Source organism: Rhamphochromis sp. 'chilingali' (genome assembly GCF_963969265.1).
Source record: "Rhamphochromis sp. 'chilingali' genome assembly, chromosome: 5".
Lineage (NCBI taxonomy): Eukaryota > Metazoa > Chordata > Actinopteri > Cichliformes > Cichlidae > Rhamphochromis > Rhamphochromis sp. 'chilingali'.
The window spans coordinates 108410-133451 of NC_137932.1; the positions used below are offsets into that span (position 1 = coordinate 108410).

The 25042-nt window shown below is 38.6% G+C and overlaps 1 protein-coding gene across 1 annotated transcript; it reads left to right on the forward strand.

Annotated features, from left to right (window-relative positions):
* Positions 1-3575: 3575 nt before the first annotated feature.
* On the forward strand, positions 3576-25042 carry adgrf3b (adhesion G protein-coupled receptor F3b; the record flags this gene model as incomplete). Its single annotated transcript, XM_080882756.1, has 17 exons — positions 3576-3635; positions 3921-3933; positions 4235-4369; positions 10504-10656; positions 12904-12959; positions 13075-13133; positions 13747-13889; positions 18340-18570; positions 19082-19318; positions 19495-19632; positions 20014-20213; positions 21078-21263; positions 21960-23273; positions 23762-23803; positions 23943-23972; positions 24058-24131; positions 24926-25042. 16 exons carry the CDS (start codon positions 3576-3578, stop codon positions 24121-24123), a joined length of 3063 nt encoding a protein of 1020 aa, XP_080738882.1. The 3' UTR covers positions 24124-24131; positions 24926-25042.

A 25042-nucleotide genomic window follows, 5' to 3' on the forward strand; every position in this document is an offset into this window, starting at 1 on the left:
TGCCTGCCGCTTAAAGTCAGTGGAGAGAGGGGACACTTGGGCAGTGCGTTTATTGCAGCATATAATGTATTTTCTGGATACACTGCTTTTTCAGCGTTCAACGATTGATGGCTCCGTGTCAGAGCACTGGCTATGAATTTCAGAAGGATCAAAAAATTTATCAATAGTCCTTTTCATCTTTTCTTATTAACCACAGCTATATCCACTTCTGTTGGGCCTAGGCTGCTCACTAGGGCTGGGTATCATCACTGATTTCTACAAGCCATTCGATTCCGATTCACAAGGTCCCGATTCGATTCAATTTTGCCTCAGACAGTCAGAAATATTATAATTCTGATCATTTATCAGTACTGATACATGTGAAACCTTATCAGAGGTGTGAGCATCATAGCAGATGCCTTTAGTTAGGCTTACTGTTCTCCTGACCACCACTGTACTTACTGAGAAAGACTCCAAAATTTTCAAATTTGGTTTAATCAGTCCATAAGGCCATACTGCAGTTCTTTTTAAAATGTTTCATGCCTTAGTCTTTTCTCTCTGTTTCCCTTCTTTGGAGATGGCATTTTCACAACCACATGATTTTCATTCATGGTTCATCTCCTGCAAATGATGTAAACACTCCTGTCATTTCTTTCTGGCAAGATTTAGGCTAGGATCTCTTTGGGAATTGTCCCAAATGTGCTAAAAGGGACTCAAAGCTCATTACATCATGTTTGCTGATGTGCAAATACGCAATATGCATTAGTTTGCAATCCTGAAGAACAGCAGGAAAATATAAAAAGTGAAAAAGACAGATTATGACTGGTCTTTACGCTTTTGATATAAGATCAGAGGTATTTCCTGTTTTGGATACATCATCACCTTTAATTTGTGTATCATCCTCTGGCTCGCCCTTGGCATGATGGATGCTCCCACTTAATTTGAAATATTTAAATAAGTGAGGAAGTCTTAAGAAAATGCAAAAAGCAGATGTGTGACTGTATGCACGCACCTTGTGTGCACACTTGAAAAGAAACTTTCCATGAATTTCACCCACTTCTTCAGGTATGACGTAAAATGGTTTGTTGCCCTGCAAAAGCTTAATAGATGTATTTAAATGATTTTTAATGAAGAAAACCATAAATGTGAACATTTATAGATTTTAAATACATAGATAACTTTGTAAACCCTAGCTGGATAATACAATAGTACAATTTTTGAAATGTTTCTATGATACTGGGGGTTTTTTTGCATTCAAGGGTTAGCCTTTTGGGTTTGGTGAGTCTAGTTTCCTTTTAGTGTAAGTAAACTTTGCTGCTGCCATAACACCACAGTCTGTGAGTGATATCTTTACATCTTTTACCAATGTAAAACTGGATAAGTGAAGGATGGATGGATGAGTAAATCGATGGATATTGGTGACAAAATTAACCATCCTCCAAAACTGAACTATGTCTCTTACAACCCAAAAGAATGTGCTACTGTGTAATATTCTAACATATTGTTTTCACATTATGGTACTCCATACAGGAAACCACTGTAATGTTTCTGTGTCCCTGCAGCAAATGGGGAGCAGCATTAAAGTGGTGGCTTGAATTAACACCAACATAAAGTGCATTGCAAAAATCTCTTTGATCTCTTGCCAAAGGCAAAAGATCAAAGGCTTAACTCTAGATAGCTGAAAAAAGACATTTCTCACTACAGCATTTATTAGTTTGTTCAATGCTTGTTTTATATTATATACATTAGAATCATCCCTGTCACACAACACACACACACACACACACTGAGCTTTTTTATGAGGCAGGCAGTTGCGCTCTGACCTCCTGAAGGAGAATGCTCGATTTGTTAGACAAATATTCATGGAAAGTCAAAAGGCTCGACACATATGGAGAGATGCCATCAATGCAAATGGTCTTTCAAAGCCAGAACAGCACTATCTGTGAGGGAATGTGTCCCGTAACACATCCCCTCCCAACCAAACGCATACGCACTACCCTTAACACACACCCTCTGTTCAGTGTAACTTAGTGTTCATAAGCAATTTGCTCACTCACTTTGACTGGAAATCTGATCGGTGTCTGATAGACATGGAGTGTTGTTTGTTAATTGAAGCAAAGTTAATGTGTTAACAATCATTTTTGTGTAGAGTGCAGCAAAGGTAAGAATGTTTTATTTGTGTATTTCTTTAGATTGTTGTATCTTTTTAAGGAAAATAACAGAGGTGAGCTCTCACTACCACCTGACTGAACTACACACAAGTCTGCCTCTTGTATTAAATTATTGGAGTTAAAAGTTTCTGACATTTCAAATTAAGTTTCAGGTTTTATGTTGTCAATGTCTCCATCTGGATATATCAGTTTTAAAAAATGCATATTACCAAAACACTATCCCTGACCTTTGTGGTTCTTAAGATGTTAAATAATCATAGTTTAACATAATCTAAAAAGTCATAAATCCTGTAATAGTTAAACCTTTAAATGTGAATCTCTTTATGTTTCTGCTATAGAAGCCCCCAGCATGCTATGGCTGTCATGAGATACATTACCATTCAGTATCACAATATGCTATTCCTATGATAAGAAACCCTTTAACCTCTGTTTTGTTAACAGGATCTTCCCTTCCACAAGCCAAATAACAGAACTGAAAATACTTTGTGATTTCATCAAGTTGAGTAGAATCACAGTAGGTGAACAAGTTGTGTTTTATATCTATTCAGTTCACTGATTAGTTTAGGTTTTTTTTTTTTTTAGTTTATAACATGGTTTGGTGCATACATTTCTGTTTCTGGATTTAAAAAAAATGTGTTTTTAAATTATCAATATTTATGATACATTACGATTGCTGAACCAAACACATCGGCCGTGTCTTTGACTCAACAAGAAAATAATGTGGGCATAAGCTATACCGCATCACCGGGCTTTGTGTACACAGTGGTGCTATCCTACCGTTGGTGTGGACAGGAATGAACAGTGCACTGTTAAAAGAAAAACCACCAACTTGTTGTTTGTATTCATAGCCAACATGCAAAATGATGCAAACAGGTTTTTCCTAGCTAAATACAAGCTTCCTGTACTTTGGAATGGAAAGCAGATAGCAGCTGATAAGAGTGTTATGGAAGCTAAAGACAAAAATAGTTCAAGATAGTTTGAGACTCATAGTTAAATATATGGGAGACCCAGTGCTGACACAGTTAATAAAAAGACAAAACTTTATAGTGAGATTTCAATAAGCACATGTAGGAATAGAAACAGGTGAAGTCTTATACTGCATTTCAGCTCAGTATTTTGGTTTTAAAACCCCTACCTTTGCACACTTTTGAATCCGGTGCTTTTACTGGCTTCAGAAAACAGAGTTCTAGCTTAGTGATTATACTTCCCGACGCTTTAAGTTCTGACACTTTCAATTGAGTTCCATTTTATTTATAATAGCAAATCACAATAATAGTTGTGAGAGTGTTAATGTCCTTACAAATAGGACCAGTATTTCTTTATGCATCCATGTGCTGTACCTTGGATAAATTGTGTACTTTATGTATGTTCTTCATTGAGTATCTCTCTTCTCAGCTTGTCATAACTTGTGTTTTTTTCCAGGTGATGAAAATGTATTCCAAGGTTTTCATTTTTCTGACCGGAGCTGTGTACATCTACTACCAGGTAGAGAACCCTCTTCAGTCTAATGGGGTACTTTTTTGTATAGGAGTACAGTTTACCAATCAAGGTTCAAGTTAAATGTTAATTATATTTTACTCTTGTGTGTTATATACTAGTTTAATGTAGAAAATTCAACCTGTTTTATTCCAAATCTCAACTCCACAGTATATCCATATATTCACGTTTATGGACAGAGATATGATTTGTGTACTTTAATTTGTCTTAACATTGAATTGTTAGTTTTTGAGAATGCGTTATTTTGTCATTTTTCTGGTTTTGCCATTGCAGGTCCTTGCACAAGGTAAGCCAGTAAGGTAAAAAGGAGGAGTTGAAGGTGATCACATTGATTAAGCTAAGTTTATTTAATAATGTATTTTAGTTTATTTTATTAGTAAGCCTTAGGTATTTCACAAGTAATGATGAGAACCAAAATCTACCTTTTACTATCCCAATAAATCTGAATTCCTAAATTGAACACAATAATTCATCGTGTAGTTAATATAATTTTTACATTTATTCTATTTCTCAAATACCTCTTCTATTCAAATAAGTTGCTAATCACACAAAATAATAACATATATCAAATCTTATTCCTATTTAAGATATCTACAGCGCTGAGATAATGGTGGAGAGTAATGTCACACTGGATGCCCAAACTGTCCTGTCAGCTATCAATTCAACAAACCTCTCACTGAGCAAACAAACAGTACAAATCATAAACACTGAACTGGTAGCAGGTATGTTTCTGGAACACTTTCTTGAATTTGTTGTTAAGTTGTAATTTTTTTGAAGTAGAATAGAATAGCTTTTATAGTCACTGTTACAAGAATAGTGAAAGGCTGTTTGGCATTTTTCCATGTATGTGAAGTACACAATAGCGTAAGTATTTACACAATAACAGACAAATTTACATTTACACAAGAAAGATATGTACAAGTTATACATACACCTGCAAATATACGGATACACCCATACACGCACAAACATACATATATCTATACACATGTATGCATGCGTACATACCATACATACACACACATATATATACATATATATATATACACACACACACATATATACAAACATATATATATATATATATATATATATATATATATATATATATATATATATATATATATATATATATACATATAAAAACACCCAGCACGCCCCTGCGGGCGGTTTATCCTTCAAGCTCGGGTCCTCTACCAGAGGCCTGGGAGCTTGAGGGTCCTGCGCAGTATCTTAGCTGTTCCCAGGACTGCGCTCTTCTGGACAGAGATCTCCGATGTTATTCCTGGGATCTGCTGGAGCCACTCGCCTAGCTTGGGAGTCACCGCACCTAGTGCTCCGATTACCACGGGGACCACCATTACCTTCACCCTCCACATCCTCTCGAGCTCTATTCTGAGCCCTTGGTATTTCTCCAGCTTCTCGTGTTCCTTCTTCCTGATATTGCTGTCATTCGGAACCGCTACATCGATCACTACTGCCGTCTTCTTCTGTTTGTCTACCACCACTATGTCCGGTTGGTTAGCCACCACCATTTTGTCCGTCTGTATCTGGAAGTCCCACAGGATCTTAGCTCGGTCATTCTCCACCACCCTTGGGGGCATCTCCCATTTTGACCTCGGGACTTCCAGGTTATACTCGGCACAGATGTTCCTGTACACTATGCCGGCCACTTGGTTATGGCGTTCCATGTATGCCTTGCCTGCTAGCATCTTGCACCCTGCTGTTATGTGCTGGATTGTCTCTGGGGCATCTTTACACAGCCTGCACCTGGGGTCTTGCCTGGTGTGATAGACCCCAGCCTCTATGGATCTTGTACTCAGAGCTTGTTCTTGTGCTGCCATGATTAGTGCCTCTGTGCTGTCTTTCAGTCCAGCTTTGTCCAGCCACTGGTAGGATTTCTGGATATCAGCCACCTCCTCTATCTACCGGTGGTACATACCGTGCAGGGGCCTGTCCTTCCATGATGGTTCCTCGTCTCCCTCCTCTTTCTTGGGTTTCTGCTGCCTGAGGTATTCACTGAGCACTCGGTCAGTTGGGGCCATCTTCCCAATGTATTCTTGGATGTTCCTTGTCTCATCCTGGACTGTGGTGCTGACACTCACCAGTCCCCGGCCCCCTTCCTTCCGCTTAGCGTACAGCCTCAGGGTGCTGGACTTGGGGTGAAACCCTCCATGCATGGTAAGGAGCTTTCTTGTCTTTATGTCAGTGGCTTCTATCTCCTCCTTTGGCCAGCCTATTACCCCAGCAGGGTACCTGATCACGGGCAGGGCGTACGTGTTGATGGCCCGGATCTTGTTCTTACCATTCAGCTGACTCCTCAGGACTTGCCTGACCCTCTGCAGGTACTTGGTGGTTGCAGCCTTTCTAGCGGCCTCTTCATGGTTCCCATTTGCCTGCGGGATCCCCAGGTACTTGTAACTGTCCTCTATGTCTGCAATGTTGCCTTCTGGTAGTTCAATCCCCTCAGTTCTGACTACCTTCCCTCTCTTTGATACGCGCAACACTTGTTTTTGCTCACATTTTTCACAAGCCGAACGCAAACATCTGAAAATTATTCTACATACACAAAAGACCCATGACTCTCAAATATTGTTCTCAAATCTTTATAAATATGTGTTAGTGAGCACTTTTCCTTTACAAAGATAATCCATCCCACCTCACAGGTGTGGCATATCAAGGGGCTGATTAGTAGTGATGTGCAATACCACTGATTTCCTTTCCGATCCGATACCAAGTAATATTCAGGGTGGTATCGACGATACTGATCCGATACCGATACTTTGTACAAAAACTTATTTTATTTATTGTATCTCAAATTATAGCATCATAATGATTACAGGACATCAGATTACTTGTTCTTATCACTTAATAATGCAGAGTTCATCATATAGAAATAAAAAAAACTGAAGTTGTGCTATTTGAACACCTTGCCTGCCTGCAGCACTAAAGGACTCTGTGAGAGACGTGTGTCTCGCCCTAGCAGCACCTGTCCCTCTCCTCCTCTTCAGTTCGCCTCAAGAATGAGAATGTAGCTCTGTAAACGTCAAATATCTGAGCCGACCGACACATCGTCTTCAAACCCCTGCGGTCTTTCACTACTCGGGTTAAACATGATATATAAGTCACTTTGATAACTTAAAAATGTTATTGTTTGGCTTTTTCAGTGTTTTATTTGTTTGTGAGTAAATCGGTTTGGCTGAGATTAAAGTTATTAGATTAAATAAAATTTAACGGGAGGGTTCCTCCGGGGTTTTCACACAGCTAAATAAACGTCAAAAAAGAAAACTAATTAAACAAAGTGTGAGACAGTCCAGAGTTTACGCAAGCACCCGGTTATATTTCAGATAGCAAGGAGCAGACAGCAGAGTTTCACTCCACCGAGGGAGCTCATGACATACTACCCGGCTTTCTTTAGACCGCGAAGCAGCCTCTGAATTTGGACACCACCGCTGTTTCCAACCCGATAATAAAAACGATGACATTTAATGTACTTTATCCGATAAATAAACCCTGTAAAATGTATTTATCACCCCCCCAACAGCCCTTTTGAATGTCTCTCTAGTATGGCCACAACACCTCACTTTTTTGCCACATGTATCGCAAACCACGTCTCAGCTGTTTGTGGAGGTAAAATACGTCCGCACATGACTCCAATTACGCTCAGCTGCGCACGCCAAGGGGCTGCGAGACATTTATACAGCCGTATTTCGCACATGACTATGAAAGGCGGAAGAGGAAGTAGTTCCTTTGGATGTAGACAATCCGAATGTTATAGTTTCTTTCCACTCTGTTACTGTTAATGATAAACTACAAATTTACTCTAAATTAATAAAATATCAATATTTTAATGTGAGAATCGATTCTAGAACATAAATGACTGGTATCGGAGGAATCGATATTTCAGGATCGATCCACACATCACTATTGATTAGACAGCGTAAATAATGTTCAGTTGTGCCTTAGACTGCCCACAATAACAGGCCACTCTGAAACGTGCACAGTTGTGCTTTATGGGGGGGGGGAAATCAGTCAGCGTCTGGTGTGCCCACCATTTGCCTTATGCAGGGCAACACATCTTCGTCGCATAGAGTTGATCAGGTTGTTGATCATGGCCTGTGGAATGTTGATCCACTCCTCTTCGATAGCTGTGTGAAGTTGCTGAATATTGGTAGAAACTGGAACACGCTGTCGTATACACCAATCCAGAGCATCCCAAACATGCTCAATGGGTGACATGTCCAGTGAGTATGCTGGTCATGCAAGAACTGGGATGTTTTCAGCTTCCAGCAATTGTGTACAGATCCTTGCAATATGGGGCCATGCGTTATCATGCTGCAACATGAGGTGATGGTCGTGGATGAGTGGCACAACAATAGGCCTCAGGATCTCGTCACGGTACCTCTGTGCATTCAAAATGCCATCAATAAAATGCACCTGTGTTCATTGTCCATAACATACGCCTGCCCATACCAGAACCCCACCACCACCATGGGCCACCTGATCCACAATGTTGACATCAGCAAACCGCTCACCCACACACGCTGTCTGCCATCTGCCCTAAACAGTAAAAACCGGGACTCATCTGTGAACAAAACACCTCTCCAACGTGCCAGATGCCACTGAATTTGAGTGTTTGTCCACTCAAGTCAGTTACAACGACGAACTGCAGTGAGGTTCAAACCCCAATGAGCACGACAAACATGCAGATAAGCTTCCCTGAGATGGTTTCTGACAGTTTGTGCAGAAATTCTTTGGTTATGCAAACCGATTGTTGCTGCAGCTGTCCGTGTGGCTGGTCTCAGGCAATCCTGGAGGTGAACATGCTGGATGTGAAGGTCCTGGCCTGGTGTGGTTACACATGATCTGCAGTTGTGAGGCCAGTTGGATGTACTGCCAAATTCTCTGAAACGTCTTTGGAGACTAGGGATGGGTATCGTTTAGGTTTTATCCGATACCGGTGCCAAACCGGTACTTTTGAAACGGTGCCGGTGCTCAAACGGTGCTCAAACCGGTGCTTAAAGAATGGAGAACACAAAATTGGTCCCAAAACCTCTCATGTTCAGCTGGTTTTTTGTAAAAAGATAACAAAGTTAGCCTTTTCTGCAGCTATGGGGCATATATGGTATCACTCTTAGCTGGAAGCAGTGCTTAATCAATGGAAAAAACACTTTGTCCAAAAACCTCTCATGTTTATCTGTTTCCCTCTTTTTCTTTGGTCATTTTAGCCTTTTTGGCCAGGGTGAAGGGAGTATCTGCCATCAAACAAGAAGACAGCCGCATGTAGCTATGATGGTGTTTGCTAGTTCACCTCACATGCATTAATGTAATAACGTGGTTAGCCTACGCAACGTAAATTACACATGAACAACATTAAGCTACTCACGCAGAGAAGAACGGCTGCTGCTGCCATCATCATTTCTGCTACACTGGCAGGGCTAGGGGCCAGGACTCTCCTCTTCGGGGTTTTTGGGGGATATTGCTAACTCCGGGTCCGATAACAGGCAACCCACGCACAGTAGATGTGCTCGGTGTGAGGTCTCACAGCAAGCTATCATACGGCGCATTTCTGGGCTTTTAAAAGAAAACGCTATGCGTCGCCAGGTGTTTCATCGGATTTCAGGTGTTACCTCCTTTGACAGTATCACCTTAAAGCACTTATTGCAGGCTGCTGAGTCTGCATATTTTGCTGTGAAGTACAGCCAGACTTTTGACCGCTTCGCCTTGGCCATTTTTAATCTGTAGCTCTGCTCTAAAAGAACGCACGTACCTGGCCCCGCCTACTAATCTTTTTTTTTTTTTTTTTTTTTTTTTGATGGTCACTGGTGACTTTAATACACAAAGAAAGCTTAAATCATAAAACTACTGCAGGGTTAAAAAAAAACAACAAAAAAACAACAACAACAGAAAAAACAACAGAAAAAAAACATAGTAACCCACAAACTAATTATGAGGTCAGACTCCTGCCTGCCATTCTGGCAAGCAGGCAGGAACACAGGACTTGGAAAGTAAGAAATAAACTTGCAAGCAGTTTCATTACTTACTTCCCATGTCCTTTAATCATAATACAAAATAATGCAGGTACAGGAACAAGGAAACCAAATCAACAACTACTCAACAAAAAAAAACTGCAAGAGAGGACATAACAAAGAGCATACGGAAGCTGAGAATTTAAATACACACCAGATAATTAGGAAGATGGGAAACACCAAGGAAGACAGCTGCAACAAATCAGGAAATGAGACAGGGGAAGTAAAAGCCGATACAAAGCACAGGAAACACAAGACTATCAAAATAACACACACACTCCTAATGCAAACAGAGTTTTTAGGCCTTGGATAGTTTTGTACTGAAACTGCAAGAAAAAACATGGCATGTTTACATACAGATCATTTCAGCATGCCTGTGGAAGCAATGGTGTGTGGTCTGAATTTGCATGAGCATTGCTACAAGCTGCATCTGCAGATTCTGCCAAACCAGAAGTGGGATGTAGATGTGTGTTTAAAAAATTACCTTTAAATGGTCATTTTAGCGATTTTCATTTTCACACTAATTTATAAAAAAAAAAAGGTAATCGCCCCGGATGGAAAGCAGGTGTGCCGGTAATGGCCCAGCCCAGGGGTGTGGCCACCAGGGCATCCAACACACACACACACAGACACCTTAGACACAGGACCACGGACCATGACAAGATATTTTTACATTACATGTTGTCTACTGTTGTACTATGAAGGAAAGCAGGTGTCAGTCAAATTTTCCCATACAGTTCTGATGATCCAGAGTGGCCCTAACCCTCAAATAAAAAAACTAAAAAGAAAAAACTCAGAGAATTAAGAATGTTTTCTTTTATTTCTAGAATGCCTCATTGTTGGAACTGACACGAACTGCAACTGCTCTACAAATTATCTTTGGAGCAATGAAGTGTGCTACAACTACAGCTGCTGCAGGGATGCTACTTGCAAACAAAATGTATCCTACATCACACCCCTCTGTTCTCCTAAAGTTCAAGGTAGATCTCCTGAAATGTGTAACTCTTTTTTTGTTTGTTTTTTTGTTTATTATTTTTATTTTATTTTTTCTATTCTGTTGATTAATGATATGGAATAAGTTTTAGTGTATACCAGTGTTATAGAGAACTAATGCAAAATTAAACTATTTGCATTAAAATGAGTGTTGAAAGCATTAAAAGTACTTAAAAATAGAAGTACTTTTTTTGCAAATAAACAATATTATTTATTTAAAAAAATATATATAACAATAGTCAAACATGTCTTTGGTCAAATTTGACAACAGTGTCTGTTTTGTTGAATAGTATTAAGATACTGTTTTGAATTTCCAAAATATTGCCATGAAAAAAGCACCTATGTTACAAATAAATTAATCAAAAACAAAGCATACACTGAAAGTAATGTAACAACTTGAACATTTTGAACAATTACACCTAAATTAAAATGAGAAAATGTACTTGGATTCCAGTTGAAACTAAATTAATATAAACTATAATAAGTGTGGTGTACAAATCTGTTGAATACAGCTATGTTTATCCTTTGCTTTTCACTCTTCTACTTTTTCAAGATTCAAGAGCTTTATTGTCAATACAGTAGTATTCACAGTATACAGTGTACTGAAATGCTGTTCCACCCTAAGCCCCCTATGGTGCATTTATAAATATATAAAGAATATATATCCAAGAGATATAAAACTAGGAATTATAAATAAATAACATGCTAAGTTTTGGTAAAAATTAAGGGATAAAAAGGTACTAATTACTAACTATACAATTCTATACTGGTAACTATACAATATTACCTGTACGATAAACAAAGATAAACAAAGACAGGACTGAGAGAATGTGCAGTAGGTATTGAATACCAGTTTCAAGCTATTGTCAGGATATTATTGATGAGACATGACAAAGACGTGTACGAAATGCAAAAATGTAAAGATTTCACCTAAAGAATTTAGGTGTGTGTTCAGAAGTATGTGACTGAGTGTGCAAATGAGAATATTGTTCCCAGGACCAGTTTGTAGTGGATTTGTGGTAGTTTTTGTTGTTTTTGAGTCTTTTGATGATTATTGTAAGGTGTTTGTAGAGGTGTATGTTTATATCAGTCCTTTTGTGGTAGTGAGTTGAGGGCTATGACTGAATGGGGGAAGAAGCTCTTGCAGTGTCTGGTCATTACAGTTTTAATGCTGCGAAACCGTCTGCCAGATGGAAGGAGGGAGAACAGTGCATGTGAGGAGTGGAAAGTGTCCTTCACTATGCTGTTCGCACGTCGAATGATGTGTCTGTCATAGAGTTGGGAGATGGATGTGAGAGGGCTTCCAATGATCCTCTCTGCTCTCCTCACTATTTGCTGCTGAGACTTCTTTTCAGCGAGGGTGCATTTCCCGTACCAGATAGTGATGTAGCAGCAGAGGATGCTCTCAATGGTTCCCCAGTAAAATGATGTGAGGATAGGAGGAAGGAGACCGGCCTTCTTCAGTTTCCTAAGAAAGTGAAGACGTTGTTGGGCTTTCTTCATGATGGTGGTGGTGTTCAGGTTCCAGGAGAGGTCAGCTGAGATGTGCACACCGAGGAACTTCACACTGTTGACCATCTCAACAGCAGATCCGTTGATGTGCAGTGGAGTGTGAGCCATTGAGGTCTTCCTGAAGTTAACAACCATCTAAATGTTCAGAAGACTAATGCGAGACAGGTTGTTATTCTGGCTCTTTGTTCTCTGCCTCAAAACATGCAAAGAAGTCATTTAGTTGGTCTGGCAGAGAGGGATCCCTGCTGCATGCTGGAGGTGTTGGCTTGTAGCCCATGATTGTTTGGATGCCCTGCCACATTCGCCGAGTGTCCTTTGTACTTGTGAAATGTGTGTTGATCTTATCTGCATACTGCCGCTTTGCGTCTTTGATGGCCCGTGATACATCTGCTCTGGCTGTAGTGTAAGTTCCTCTATTTTTGGACTTAAAGGCAGAGTCTCTGATTTTCATCAGGTTGCGTGGCTTTGCAGAGAACCAGGGTTTATAGTTTGCAGATCACGGTCTTGGAGACAGTGACATCCTCAATGCATTTGCTGATGTAGCTGGTCACTGAGATTGTGTACTCCTCCAGGTCCACGGTGTCTGAGTATGTAGCAGCTTCTCTAAACATATCCCAGTCTGTGCATTCAAAGCAGTCCCCATGCTGATATGCATGCTTGTCTTTGACAACCAAAATAAAACCCAAAGTAATAACAAACTGTAATATTTACAATGAACACAGTTTTCATCAATGGATCAGTACAGACTGCAGCATGGGATTCAACCAAGACCACAACGGTATGTCTCATCCTCACGTTTGTACTATTCTATAAATAAACTATAAATATAAATATGTTTTCTATTGTTACATAGTACAAAAATATCAACGATGTCATGCTTTTTCTTTTCTTAGCTTCGAAACCAATTTCAAAAACTGAATGCTATTCAGTATGTGAACGTTACTGGTCCAAGGTACTGTATTTTACAAAGAAATATGTTATATAAGTTACCTTTTTGGTTTTGTGTTTGTTTTTCGTCAATGTTATTTTTTTTTAAACAACATCACTTATTATTGTGACACCACTTATAGTCACCAACTAAACTGTTAGTTATTATAGGTGAGTTTTTTGTAAATGATTCTACCTGAGTTAGCTAATGTCTTCAGGGCTGTTTCAGAGACCTGAGCTTCAAAGCTGATTGGTAGATGGGAAACCCTGAAACCATGCCAAAGAATTCTATGTAAAACTCTCATCATTTCAGTAACTCTGTGCATACCTGATGACTAGTGTCAATAGCTGTTCCCTGGCAATAGAGGGGACAGCACTTGAAAACTGCATTCATTAATTTTCTTTTCTGCATTTCATGGTGCACAAAAGTGATTGCGAAAAAGATTAATCTTAGGATTCCAAAGAGACTGTCCAAATACTTTTTGGAGACCTTGCAATATGTAATATAATGTCGGTTTTAGACACTTTTGGAGACTGACAAAATTTATTAGATATGCACAGTAAATAAAACTTACTGTTTGTACTGTAATGTTTTTTTTTATGTCGATAACAAGTTATTTTTCCATCATTCTCTACAGAACCATCTCCACATCCCCATCGCTGCAGTATGTTGACTTTCAGGTAGCTGTCAGTGTCAGAGTGCTGACTAGTAAACTTCAAGACATAGTCAATAATCTTACAAGTCTGCTTACACCTACAGCTATATTTGTGGACACTTTAGGTCAGTAAAAATTATTTTTACTATTCTTTCAATTCCTGTACAACTTGATCTTCTAATCTATATATTTCTCTGTACCAGAGATTTATGACATTTGTTTGGACCTAAAAATATAGAGTTTGTGTGCTCCAGATATGGAGTTATATTAAGTATCATACCTCTTTTTTTTGGAATGTGCATTATGGGTATTGTGTTTTTGTATATGTTACCCCATATTTCCACACACTAATTCAACTATGACAAAATAAGTAAGCAGTATGGTTCAGAATGAGACTTGTGTTTCCAACAATGCAACAGTCTTTGCTCTTTTGCTTTTATGTCTAAAATGAGCCGTCCAGCTGTTTTTGTTCACACCCCAAGTGTATTTTCTATCCATACATTAGCAACAATGCTTAATGAGTTAGTTTTCATTTTCCAAAGCACATGATCTTTGTTTTGCTTACATTTAATGCAAAGTTAAATGTAACACCCATCCCACATTCTATTGAGAGGGGCCCTGGGTTCCTGTTGTTACTTTTCTACTGATACTCCCTTTTTAATGCTTATGGTATAAAATATGCAATAAAACTACACTATATGGAAATAAACCACACACAAGCAGGTCAATTATAAAGTTAACTCCACTTTAGTGAATAATTGGTTAACAACAACACAAAGGAAAATAAGTAAAATTAATAAAGTTTGATAAACAATGGTAAGCCATCTACCTGAACAGAAACAAAATAATCAAATAATATTGTGGGCCCACACGCACTCTCACCGACACACACACACCTCAAGTGCTACAGTCTTTCTGCTAGCAAACCCCTCGTTGCAGGCCTGAGTCGTGGCTCGGGTGCTTTGGGACCTAAAACAATATGGTCGCTTCACTTGTTGCCAAGTAGTAAAATAAAAAGCACGTGCAAACAACAGTACTCACACCTCCAGGCAGTTCAAGGGGATAGTGGAGGAAACTGGGTCAAGGCTACCAGCAGGCCGCGGCAGCAGCACTCACAGTCGTCGTCTCCACGTGCTATCATGTGAACACATAACTTCAGCACACCAGCAGAAGGGACCTCTCTGACACACCAGCAAGACGTCCGTCTCCTCCTACTCACAGTAGAGTACAACAGTTTTCCACTACAGTTAACTACCCGTCAACCCGAAAATACGTCTGTCGCCCTTCTATGAACTCTGCGTTCACTCGACACTGTTGTTCAGCTCTCATCTCTCTCGCTTCCTGCAGAGTGCACTCCCCACTTACTCCCACCCATCTACCAGAGACTACTTCAGGGTTCACTGGAGCTGTAGTACATATCAATAACATTTCAAAAATAATGACATAAACCTCAAAATACAAATAAAAAGGCTGTGCATTTAAGTGACACACATCACATACCTTACAGGCATTTGTATACACATTATTGAACACAGTGAACATTTGCATTTAACTATCAATATAAATGAACTATTTAAATAAATGACCTATTTATATAGCCAGGGCTACATAAAGTTTTCATATCAAGCCAAATTTACTCACTTCTTTTTTTAATTAACAGTGTGTGAATGTTTGTGTGAATGGGTGGATGACTGAATGTGTAAAGCGCTTTAAGGTCCTTGGATGGCAGAAAACTTTTTACAGCTTAACCAGGACAAAACTGAAGTTTTAATCGTCGGTCCTGAGGCTCAGAGAGAGAAACTCTTGTCTAAATTAGAGGCATTTTCACTATGTCCTTCGCTACAAGTGAAAAACCTGGGTGTTATTTTTGACTCTGAGCTTGGTTTTATCCCACATGTTAAACATGTAACCAAAATTGGATTTTATCATCTAAAAAATATAGCCAGAGTCCGCCCAATTCTCTCTCGGGCCAACACGGAGATGCTGATGCATGCTTTTATTACCAGTCGCATTGATTACTGTAATGCCCTGCTCTCTGGTCTTCCTAAGAAGAATATTTCAACTTTACAACTTTTGCAAAACTCGGCAGCTCGTGTGCTGACGAAGACCAGAGGGCGGGCCCACATTACACCGGTTTTAGAATCGCTGCACTGGCTCCCCGTGTGTTTCAGGATCGATTTTAAAGTTCTTTTATTGGTTTTTAAATGTCTTAATGGTCTTGGGCCTTCTTATCTCTCAGATCTGCTTTTACCGTATGAACCCTCGCGGACCCTGAGGTCCTCTGGTACTGGCCTTTTGACTGTCCCTAAAGTCAGGACACATACTCACGGAGAGGCAGCTTTTCAGTGGTATGGTCCTCGTCTGTGGAACAGCCTGCCGGAGGAGCTCAGGGCCGCAGAGAACGTACATGTTTTTAAGAACAGGCTCAAGACCCACCTTTTTAATTTAGCTTTCACCTAACGTTTATTTATTTTATGCTTATTTATTCTATCCTGTTATTCTATTATTAATTTAGACTTTACCTAATATTTATTGATTTTATTCTTATTCATTTTTTAATCTTCTTACTCTATTTATATTTATATTTATATTGTATCCTGTTCTTATTTATTTTATCATTTTACCCTGTATATATCATTTTACCCTGTATATATCCTATTGTGTCATATTTCCTCAGAGGGCGCTCTCTGCACCGGGGCTGTGATCGACTGTGGCTGCTGGGTTTCTGGGGGTCCTCTCAGCCTGGCTGGGGGGCTCCTTGGCCTCCCTCCTGCTGTGTGCCCAGCCTGGAGGCTGCGGTCTGTGACCGGCTCCCGGTGCAGACGGCTCCCTGTTATAGTGTTTCCTCACTTGGCTCATGCGAGCCCAGCCCAATTTTTACTCTTTAAGTGTGCGCGTGTGTGTATGTGTGTGTGTGTGTGTGTGTGTGTGTGGGGGGGGGGGGGGGGGGGGGATATGTGTGTATTCACATCATTTATGTTAATGAGAGTGTGGGGAGTGAGTTGGAGGGTGGGGTGGGCTGCTTTTAACTATGTAAAGCACTTTGTGCTACATTTTTTTTGTATGAAAAGTGCTTTATAAATAAAGATTGATTGATTGATTGATTAGGGACTAGTAAAGCGCTTTACAAATACAGGCCATTTACCATTCAGCAAAGCTGCTGTAAACTCTCACTGAAAAACATATATTTCCACAAGTGCAACAAAGTGAGAACACGTAGCATGAGTCTTAAACATTTTATTATTTTTGAGACTCATATGTCATATGAATATTTTATGTTTCGGGCCTAGCACCGGACCTTGAGGAACTCCAGATTGTATATCCATGCAGGTTGATTTGTATTCATTTATATCTACAAATTGCTGTCTCATCACCCAATTCAGCACAAACTATCTAATACCACACTTTTCCAGTTTGTTTAATAATATATTGTGTCAAAAGCATTTTGAGATCTAGAGTCAAAGTCAAAGTCAACTTTATTGTCAATTCTGCCACATGTACAGGACATACAGAGAATAGAAACTTCGTTACTCTCAATCCCTAGATAAAGGTATTCCAACTGCACACTCTTTATTGTCTATAAAATGTTTGAGTTCTTCAGTTAATTCCAGTAATGTCAAATATGTCGATCTGTCTTTTCAGAATCAATAAAACTACATGTGAAAAAATTGGAAAAACAAAACAAAATGAAATATTATGCCCACATATATTTAACCATACCAATTTAGCTGCAGTAACATTAGCTTACCATATCCCCATGATTTGTCTTCAAGGCCAATTAATTTTAGTTTTCACTAATGCATGGTTATTACAATTTATCTGTCATGATAGGCTGTGTGCAGGCAGGAAGGAAAAAAAGGACCCAAAATGCAGGACACTCAACGATGGGACTGGAACTCAAAACACAGCTTTTATTGCTGGAAAAACCTCATAAAATAAAAGTCACAAAAGCAAAACAAAACTCAACTCAGAACAAAGGAGCTGGAACACAAACACACAGCATTTAGAGGGTACAACGCGACAAAGGCAAATACAGGGTTTAAATAAATGGCATAGTAATCAGGGAATGAAAAACAGGAGGGAGACAGCTGGGTGAAATTAGGGCTATTGAGTACTTAAAGCGCTGCATACAACATGCCTCATTCACACCATTCATACAATCACTTCTAAGATCAAGTGCAATTTAACCAACATTCACACTCTGATGAATGCATCGGAGAGCAACTTGGGGTTAGTAACTTGCCCAAGGATATTTGGCATGCAGACTGGGGAAGCCAGGACTCCAACCACAAACCTTCCAATCAGTAGCTGATCTGCTCTACCACCTGAGCCACAGCCAAGAATCGGAACATAAATCATAATACAGATAAACACCAGAATATAAAAAACAAAAAATGCTGGGTCAAAATGACCCAGAACTGTGACATTATCTATTCTAACCATTCAGTATGAATAAAATAAATGTTCATAAATGTTCCAAAACAATGTTGTTGGCTAAATTTAAAGTTGGATAAGTTTAAAGTGACCTTTTTAGCATTTTTATAATTTATATTTCCATGTATTATCTTAACACAGGAATGGTCATTGTAGAGGCCCCAGGGACTCAAGTTTGCTATCAGTCCACGCCACAACTTGCATGCAAACTTGAGGAGGCCACAGACAGCGCAGGCTGGAATCTAACCACAGGGAATCAGCGCTTTGAGCTCAACGACGGCAGTGTGGTCCAGCTGAATAAGACCTGTAGCACAAATACCTTCCAATCTTGTATTGGTGTTACCCTCAACAAGGTGACAGGCACTTGGGAAGGCAAGTGTTTACACTTTTTTCTTGATTAGAGATAAAACATCTCTGATATGAAATCAGTATACAAAATACACTTAGTTATAAACTCACACTAACAAGATAGTATAATGAATTAATCCTGTGAAGCACTTCCTCTAAACAGGTTTGAATATTTATTTTCTTTTTTGTGATCGATATTTTATTGATTTTCAACAGGGATGAGGGGACAGGTCAAAAAAACTGGTTTGATCCTTTGTGTGGGTAGCACAATGGCACAATGGATTTAAACTGTTTGATCAGCTCTGCTCTGAACCTGTTCATAACAAATAAGAATCTGATTTTTTATAAACTTGCATTGTAATATTTTTGACATATATTGTTTATACTCTCAGTGCTGTTTCCACTATGGTCAGTAATATGGCAACTGGTGGCTCAGCTCCTGTCATTTCCTGCATGTGTTGTTAACTGAAATGTCAATTAATGTGTAAAGGGCCAACCCTCCATTATAACTGTAACTGTCTTATGTTCCCTGCAGGCACATATGAGTGTGGATTTACCATTGGGTCAATCAGGCACATAGGCAGGACTAATCTGAGTGTGGCCCTCCTACCTGATACAATTACCCTGAGTAGCATGCCTCTTACTGTGGACTGTTCAGAAAATCAGGAAAGTGTAAGCATTACCGTCAGTGCCATAACCCCAGCAAGCAATACAACCTATGCCATTTCGTGGGGCTACAATGGTAAAGTGTCTCCTGATGTAAAAATGACAAGTAAGATTTTTTCCTTGAATTTTCAGTATTCTAACAGAAACAAATACATAGTTTTTTTTGTTGTTTTTTATTTATGTCATTAAAAACACTCAGATTAATCAGTAATGCAAAATATGTGTAAAGCTTACTGCACAAAATCTTTATTCACTTAAAAAAAATGTCATCTTCTGTTACAGCTTCAAGCAGTTACGTCAACTACACATTCAATCCTGCCATCCTCTGCAAACAAACGATTGAACCATATGTTAATATCAGTTTTAAGAATGTAATCAGTCAAATTAAAAGTGCACAATTGAACATCCCAGTTATCTATGGTAAGGATTCTTTAAATTGTCTATTATTTTAAATACGTTTAAAGGGGCCTTATTATGCTCATTCCAGCTCCAGATTTCTATTCTACTATTATGCCAGGGGCTGGTGCAATCTTGTCTGAAAAACAGTTCCAATAATACCACCTTTCTTTTAAGCCAACTTTCAACTGACTGGCTACCCAATATTCAGCAATATATGCCTGAAATGTATAATGGGTCTACTTTAATCTGTTTATTGTAAATTTCATGTGTAGTATAATGACATATTCTCAGGCTTTAGAATTGCATATGTTTGCAAAGGCCTATGCTGCACCAGCTAATGATATAAATATAATTAATAATATTATTTTCTTTTTCCTAATGTTTTTTTTTATTATTATTAAGCTGGGAAGCCATTTTGTAAAGAGGAGCTACTGGATAAAGATACATGGCCAAAAACCCCAGCTGGAGACACAGTGATTATTCGAACATGCCCAGCAGGCACGGTTGGCTATAAGTCCCGACCTTGTAACGGCCCAGCCTGGCAGGCAGTGTTCTCAAGCTGCGTCAGTGAACAATTGAACAAAATTTCAAATGCAGCTGAAGTGAGTGTGTCTTTATTTGTCATTACAATAATACGTTTTTGTTTGCTCTCGTTTGCATTTGTGTATGTGTTTCAGTATTTTTAGTTTCTGAAACTGCAATGATAAAGGTTTGTAAATTTTCATCTTAGTTCACCTTGACTTTAAAGTTCATACTCTCAGCTCTCTGCTGAGGCTAGGTCTCAGTCACACAGGCCTAGAGACTGGTCGGTGACCACTAGTTGCTACGGAAAAAGTGTATTCCAGTATTAAGTAGTAACTGGAAGTTTGCTGACGGAAGCTAGAGTGAATTGCTTTAGTCACCAGCAGGTTCCCACAATAACCAGTGGTTTACAGAATAGATGCTAACTTGGCTCCAAATACACTTACACAAACCAGAAACTGATAAAGTATTCCTTACTAATGCAACCAATACATTTCAACTCAGTCTTCAGTTTACTGTTTGCATCATACTGTCACTACGACTAAGAGAATAAAATGGTGAGTGTTTGACAGACAAGTTGGCATTTTTCATGTAAACTACAGATATCTGCTGGCAACTAATCACGAAGAGGTTTTTGTTGCAATTTGTTACCATTTTCACCCAACATTATAAGTAAAATTTAATAAACTCCAAAACTAAGCTATATAGATCATACCATTTAGAAGGAGTATGGTCAAATCTGGAGCGATTTCAATTACACAGCGTAGCATATTGCATATGTAAAACTACTGCTTTGTTTAATGTTTTGCATGTAACCCATACAAATCCAAATGTAAAAGTATGTCAAGACTTTAAAATAAAGTGTCTGTTGTGCTTACTGTTGTGAACTATAAAATAGAATTATAGGATTTTTCTTTTCTTTACACACTAATTCCTTTATCTAGGCCTTCCTGAAGGGACTAGGGGCCACCACGGAGGTGGCCAAGAATATATTTGAAGGGCTAAAGAACAGCTCTACATTAAGTTCTGGATCTGGTGAAAGTATTGCTGACATTAGCGCCTCCATCGGTGTTCTAAATATGATGGCCGACGCATCAAACACAACTGTGTTGGGAGAGGATATCTTTCCTGTAAGCACATCTACCTTTTCTGTTATACATACATAGTTCTGAATATAAAAGTTCAGACTTCATTTTAGAAGTAGAAATTCAAATAATCCTCAACATATACTCATTCTACATTCTACTACTCATGTCACGTCAAGATAGTTAGAGGAATAATACCAATAATACAACACAATGGAAATAAGTCAATAAAAATGTACAAGTACCTATTCTGCAGGAAAAAATGTCCACGAACTGTATAATATGGATTAATATGGCAGATTATCAGTTTCATCAGTTTAAATATGTTACATTTTCTTTAATCTACAGTAAGACCTTTAAGAAATAATAGAATAACAAAAGAATTGCTAAAATAATGTCCTTCACGACTCTGTGATGCAGCTAACTGTCAATACAGCAACATATAACTCTTTCTAAACATGTTACTTGTTCTGTTACTAATTAGCTAACATAAATGATGTAAGTCTATTAGCAACAACTAACCAAAACAGGGCTCTGTAGTGGAAATGACCCTTTATACATGTAGTTTCTCTTCCACTTTAAATTTCAACAACAGACCATGCAGTACTTAAAGATCCTTGACTGTACACCCAAGCGGATTACGCCTGAATAGGGGTCCTAGCATCAACTGAGAAAGTGTGAAAAGTCACTGTTCAGTCAAATAAATTTTTTAAGTTTATTTTCTATTTTACTGTCTTTCAGGATTTTGTTAGTGCAGCAAGCAATATGTTGAATGGCACCTGGAGTGGGGTAAATGACACAATTCGTTATAAAATGTCATCAAACTACCTAGAGTCTGTGGAAGGTCTAGTGAAGAACATTAAGGTCAACCAGAGCGACGGAATCAACAGTACAAATCTAGACCTTACATTCTGTCGAAGTAATGACTGTGATGTGTCTGTGTTTGACATTGGTGTGAATATGAACAAGACCAATGGAATACTGAAAACTGTAGCTGTGAAAAATCTAATGAGTAAATTAAATAACAGCTTTAATGGCATACAACCTGAACGTACCGACCTCATATTATCAGCCACACTGGACAATAATAGTGATTCAACTATACAAATTAGACTGGACTTCCCCAGTGGGAAAACCAACCCCACTCAACCTCACTGTGTCTTCTGGAACACCACAAGGAATCAATGGTCAGATGAAGGATGCAATATCAGCATTTCTGATAAAAACCACACAATATGTGAGTGCAACCACCTAACTGCATTCTCTGTCCTAATGTCCAAGGGTGATGGAGGAAAACAAGATCCTATCCTTGAACTTATTTCAAATATTGGCCTTGGTGTGTCCATTTGCTCCTTGGTGATCTTTCTCATCATTGAATCTCTGGTGTGGTCAGCTGTGGTCAAGACTAACCTTTCTCATTTTCGGCACACAGCTATAGTGAACATTGCCACATTCCTCTTGCTTGCAGATTGCAGTTTCTTGGCTTCTAGCAATCCCAAGACTTTAACTGACAGCTGGTGTCTAGTACTGACCATATGCAAACACCTCTTTTTCTTGGCTATGTTCTGCTGGATGCTGTGCCTGAGCATCATGCTTGTCCACCAGCTCATCTTTGTCTTCAGCCCACTGAGGAAAAGAGTTTTCATGTTCCTCTCCAGCATTTTAGGCTATGTTTGCCCAATCCTAATGGTGGGATCCAGCTATGTGTACTGCAAATACACCAACCAGGACTACTACGACAGAAAAACATGCTGGCTAGTTTATGTAAAACTCTTGGTTGGCTCCATGCATGCTTTTCTCCTGCCTGTGGGAACCATTGTTTTGGCAAATCTCTTTTCCATGATTGTTGTCATCGTTACACTGATGAAGACCTCAGTCCCTGACAGCAGCAAGGCCGATGACAAGGAAACGGCAAAAGGCATCCTCAAAGTGGTGATTGTTCTAACACCTGTCTTTGGAGTGACATGGATTGTTGGCTTCATTCAACTCATCATGTCTGATAGCCCCATCTATAACGTTATCACCTACATTTTCACCATCCTTAATACCTTCCAGGTAATTTGAATGCACAGTTAGCACATACCAAGCAAATTTAGGTAATAATTATTTCAAAAAATGTATTTGATGATCTAAAACATTCACAAATATGAATAAGAAAATCAACAATGGACAAATCTCCATTTCCCTCTATTATAGTTTATAAATTATAATTGTCTTTTTTTATAATTCTTTTTCTTTAAAAGTTATATTTTTTTGCTTTTCATTGTTGATCAATTGTAGAAGTAACATATTTTAAAACATTCATTATTTCATTGTTTAAAAGTAAAAATAAAGCCATGTATTAAAGTTGAGTTAATTATCAATATCCAAGTTTCTGATGATGATCAGAAAACTTCATTCAATGGCAATGCACAGATCTAACTTTCCCATTGGCATATAACTCCCTTAAACTCTTGTCTCTGCTGATAAAAACTGCAAACCTGATTCAAAAGGAAAACCATTGTGTCTTTTTAGACATGTTACGTATTTTTTCTCTCTTCCAGGGTTTTTTTATTTTGATCACAGGGTGTTTTGCAGAGCAGAAGGTAGGTTTAATCATTTTAGTGGAACAGATATCACTCTAGATATATTTATAAAAAAAAAAAATTGATGGTTAGAAGAAAGTGTTTAGTATTTGCCATGTACTTAATGTATTAAACAATTTGTCTACATTGTTACTATCAGGTCAGAGAGGAACTGTTCAAGCTCATAACTGTAAGCACAACAATGAGATACATACAGAATTGCCTGATAAAGTGATAGAAACATGGTTGATAATACTTCTGGTCTCTTCCCTCAGGGAAAATCAAAAGGAAATGACAGCACAAAGAAATTCACTTCAACTACGTACACAAAAGACCACTGAAGATGTAGGTCAGTTCTATCTATTGTCCTTAACAATATTCCTTTAATAATGCCAAATTTCTATCTTGAAACTTGGTAGCCCACTGAACTGATCAATCCTGAGTGATGAGAGATCCTTCAGTAACTAAACTCGCATTTTCAGGGTTATATCTATTAACTGTTGATGGCTGCTGTAAACCACCACACAAATACAAGTTGTTTTGTGTTTACAAAGTAATCTATAATAAGGCTGAGTAGCAGGGTTGCACTTGTACTCCGGTGGAACGGCATAGGTTGTGTAATATCAACATACTAGCATGCTTAAAATGATAACGTTGGTGTTTAGCAGATATCATGTTTAGGGATAAGGGATAAGGTAATTACAAATAATTGCAACAATTTAGCCAAGAAAGAAATTGTAATTTTGCCTTGATTATGTTGGATGATAAACATTTCATGGATTGCCAAAGTTATGAACCCTGTTTATTTGCTTTATCTACAGTGTGGAAAAGACACATTTCTCAAGGTTTTGCTTTTTTTTAAGCAGCAGAAATTGACATTTTGATTTCTGGGTAACCCAAACTGAATAAAATGAGTTATTAAACCATGGTCACACTGAACCTGTTGAAACAATATGAATACTTGTTTTCTGCTGGTTTTGTGATCACAATTTGAATGTTGTGCTGTTTTTCACGAGGCTCTCGTGTCAAACAGTTATAGTACCCATATGGTCAGCATTAATTACTTCTTCACCACATGGAAGCAGAAATGATCTTTTGTGAATTAAAGTTGAGTCTTAAAAGTTTTATTTTTTTGCTTTTCAGACTGTGAATCCTGAACTAACAACTCGCCTGTCCAACTACCCCTCTACAGGAGAATACAGTTAGCATTAAATTAGTATGTAGTTCATTGACATTTACAGTGCGTTGTTTAAGGAGATT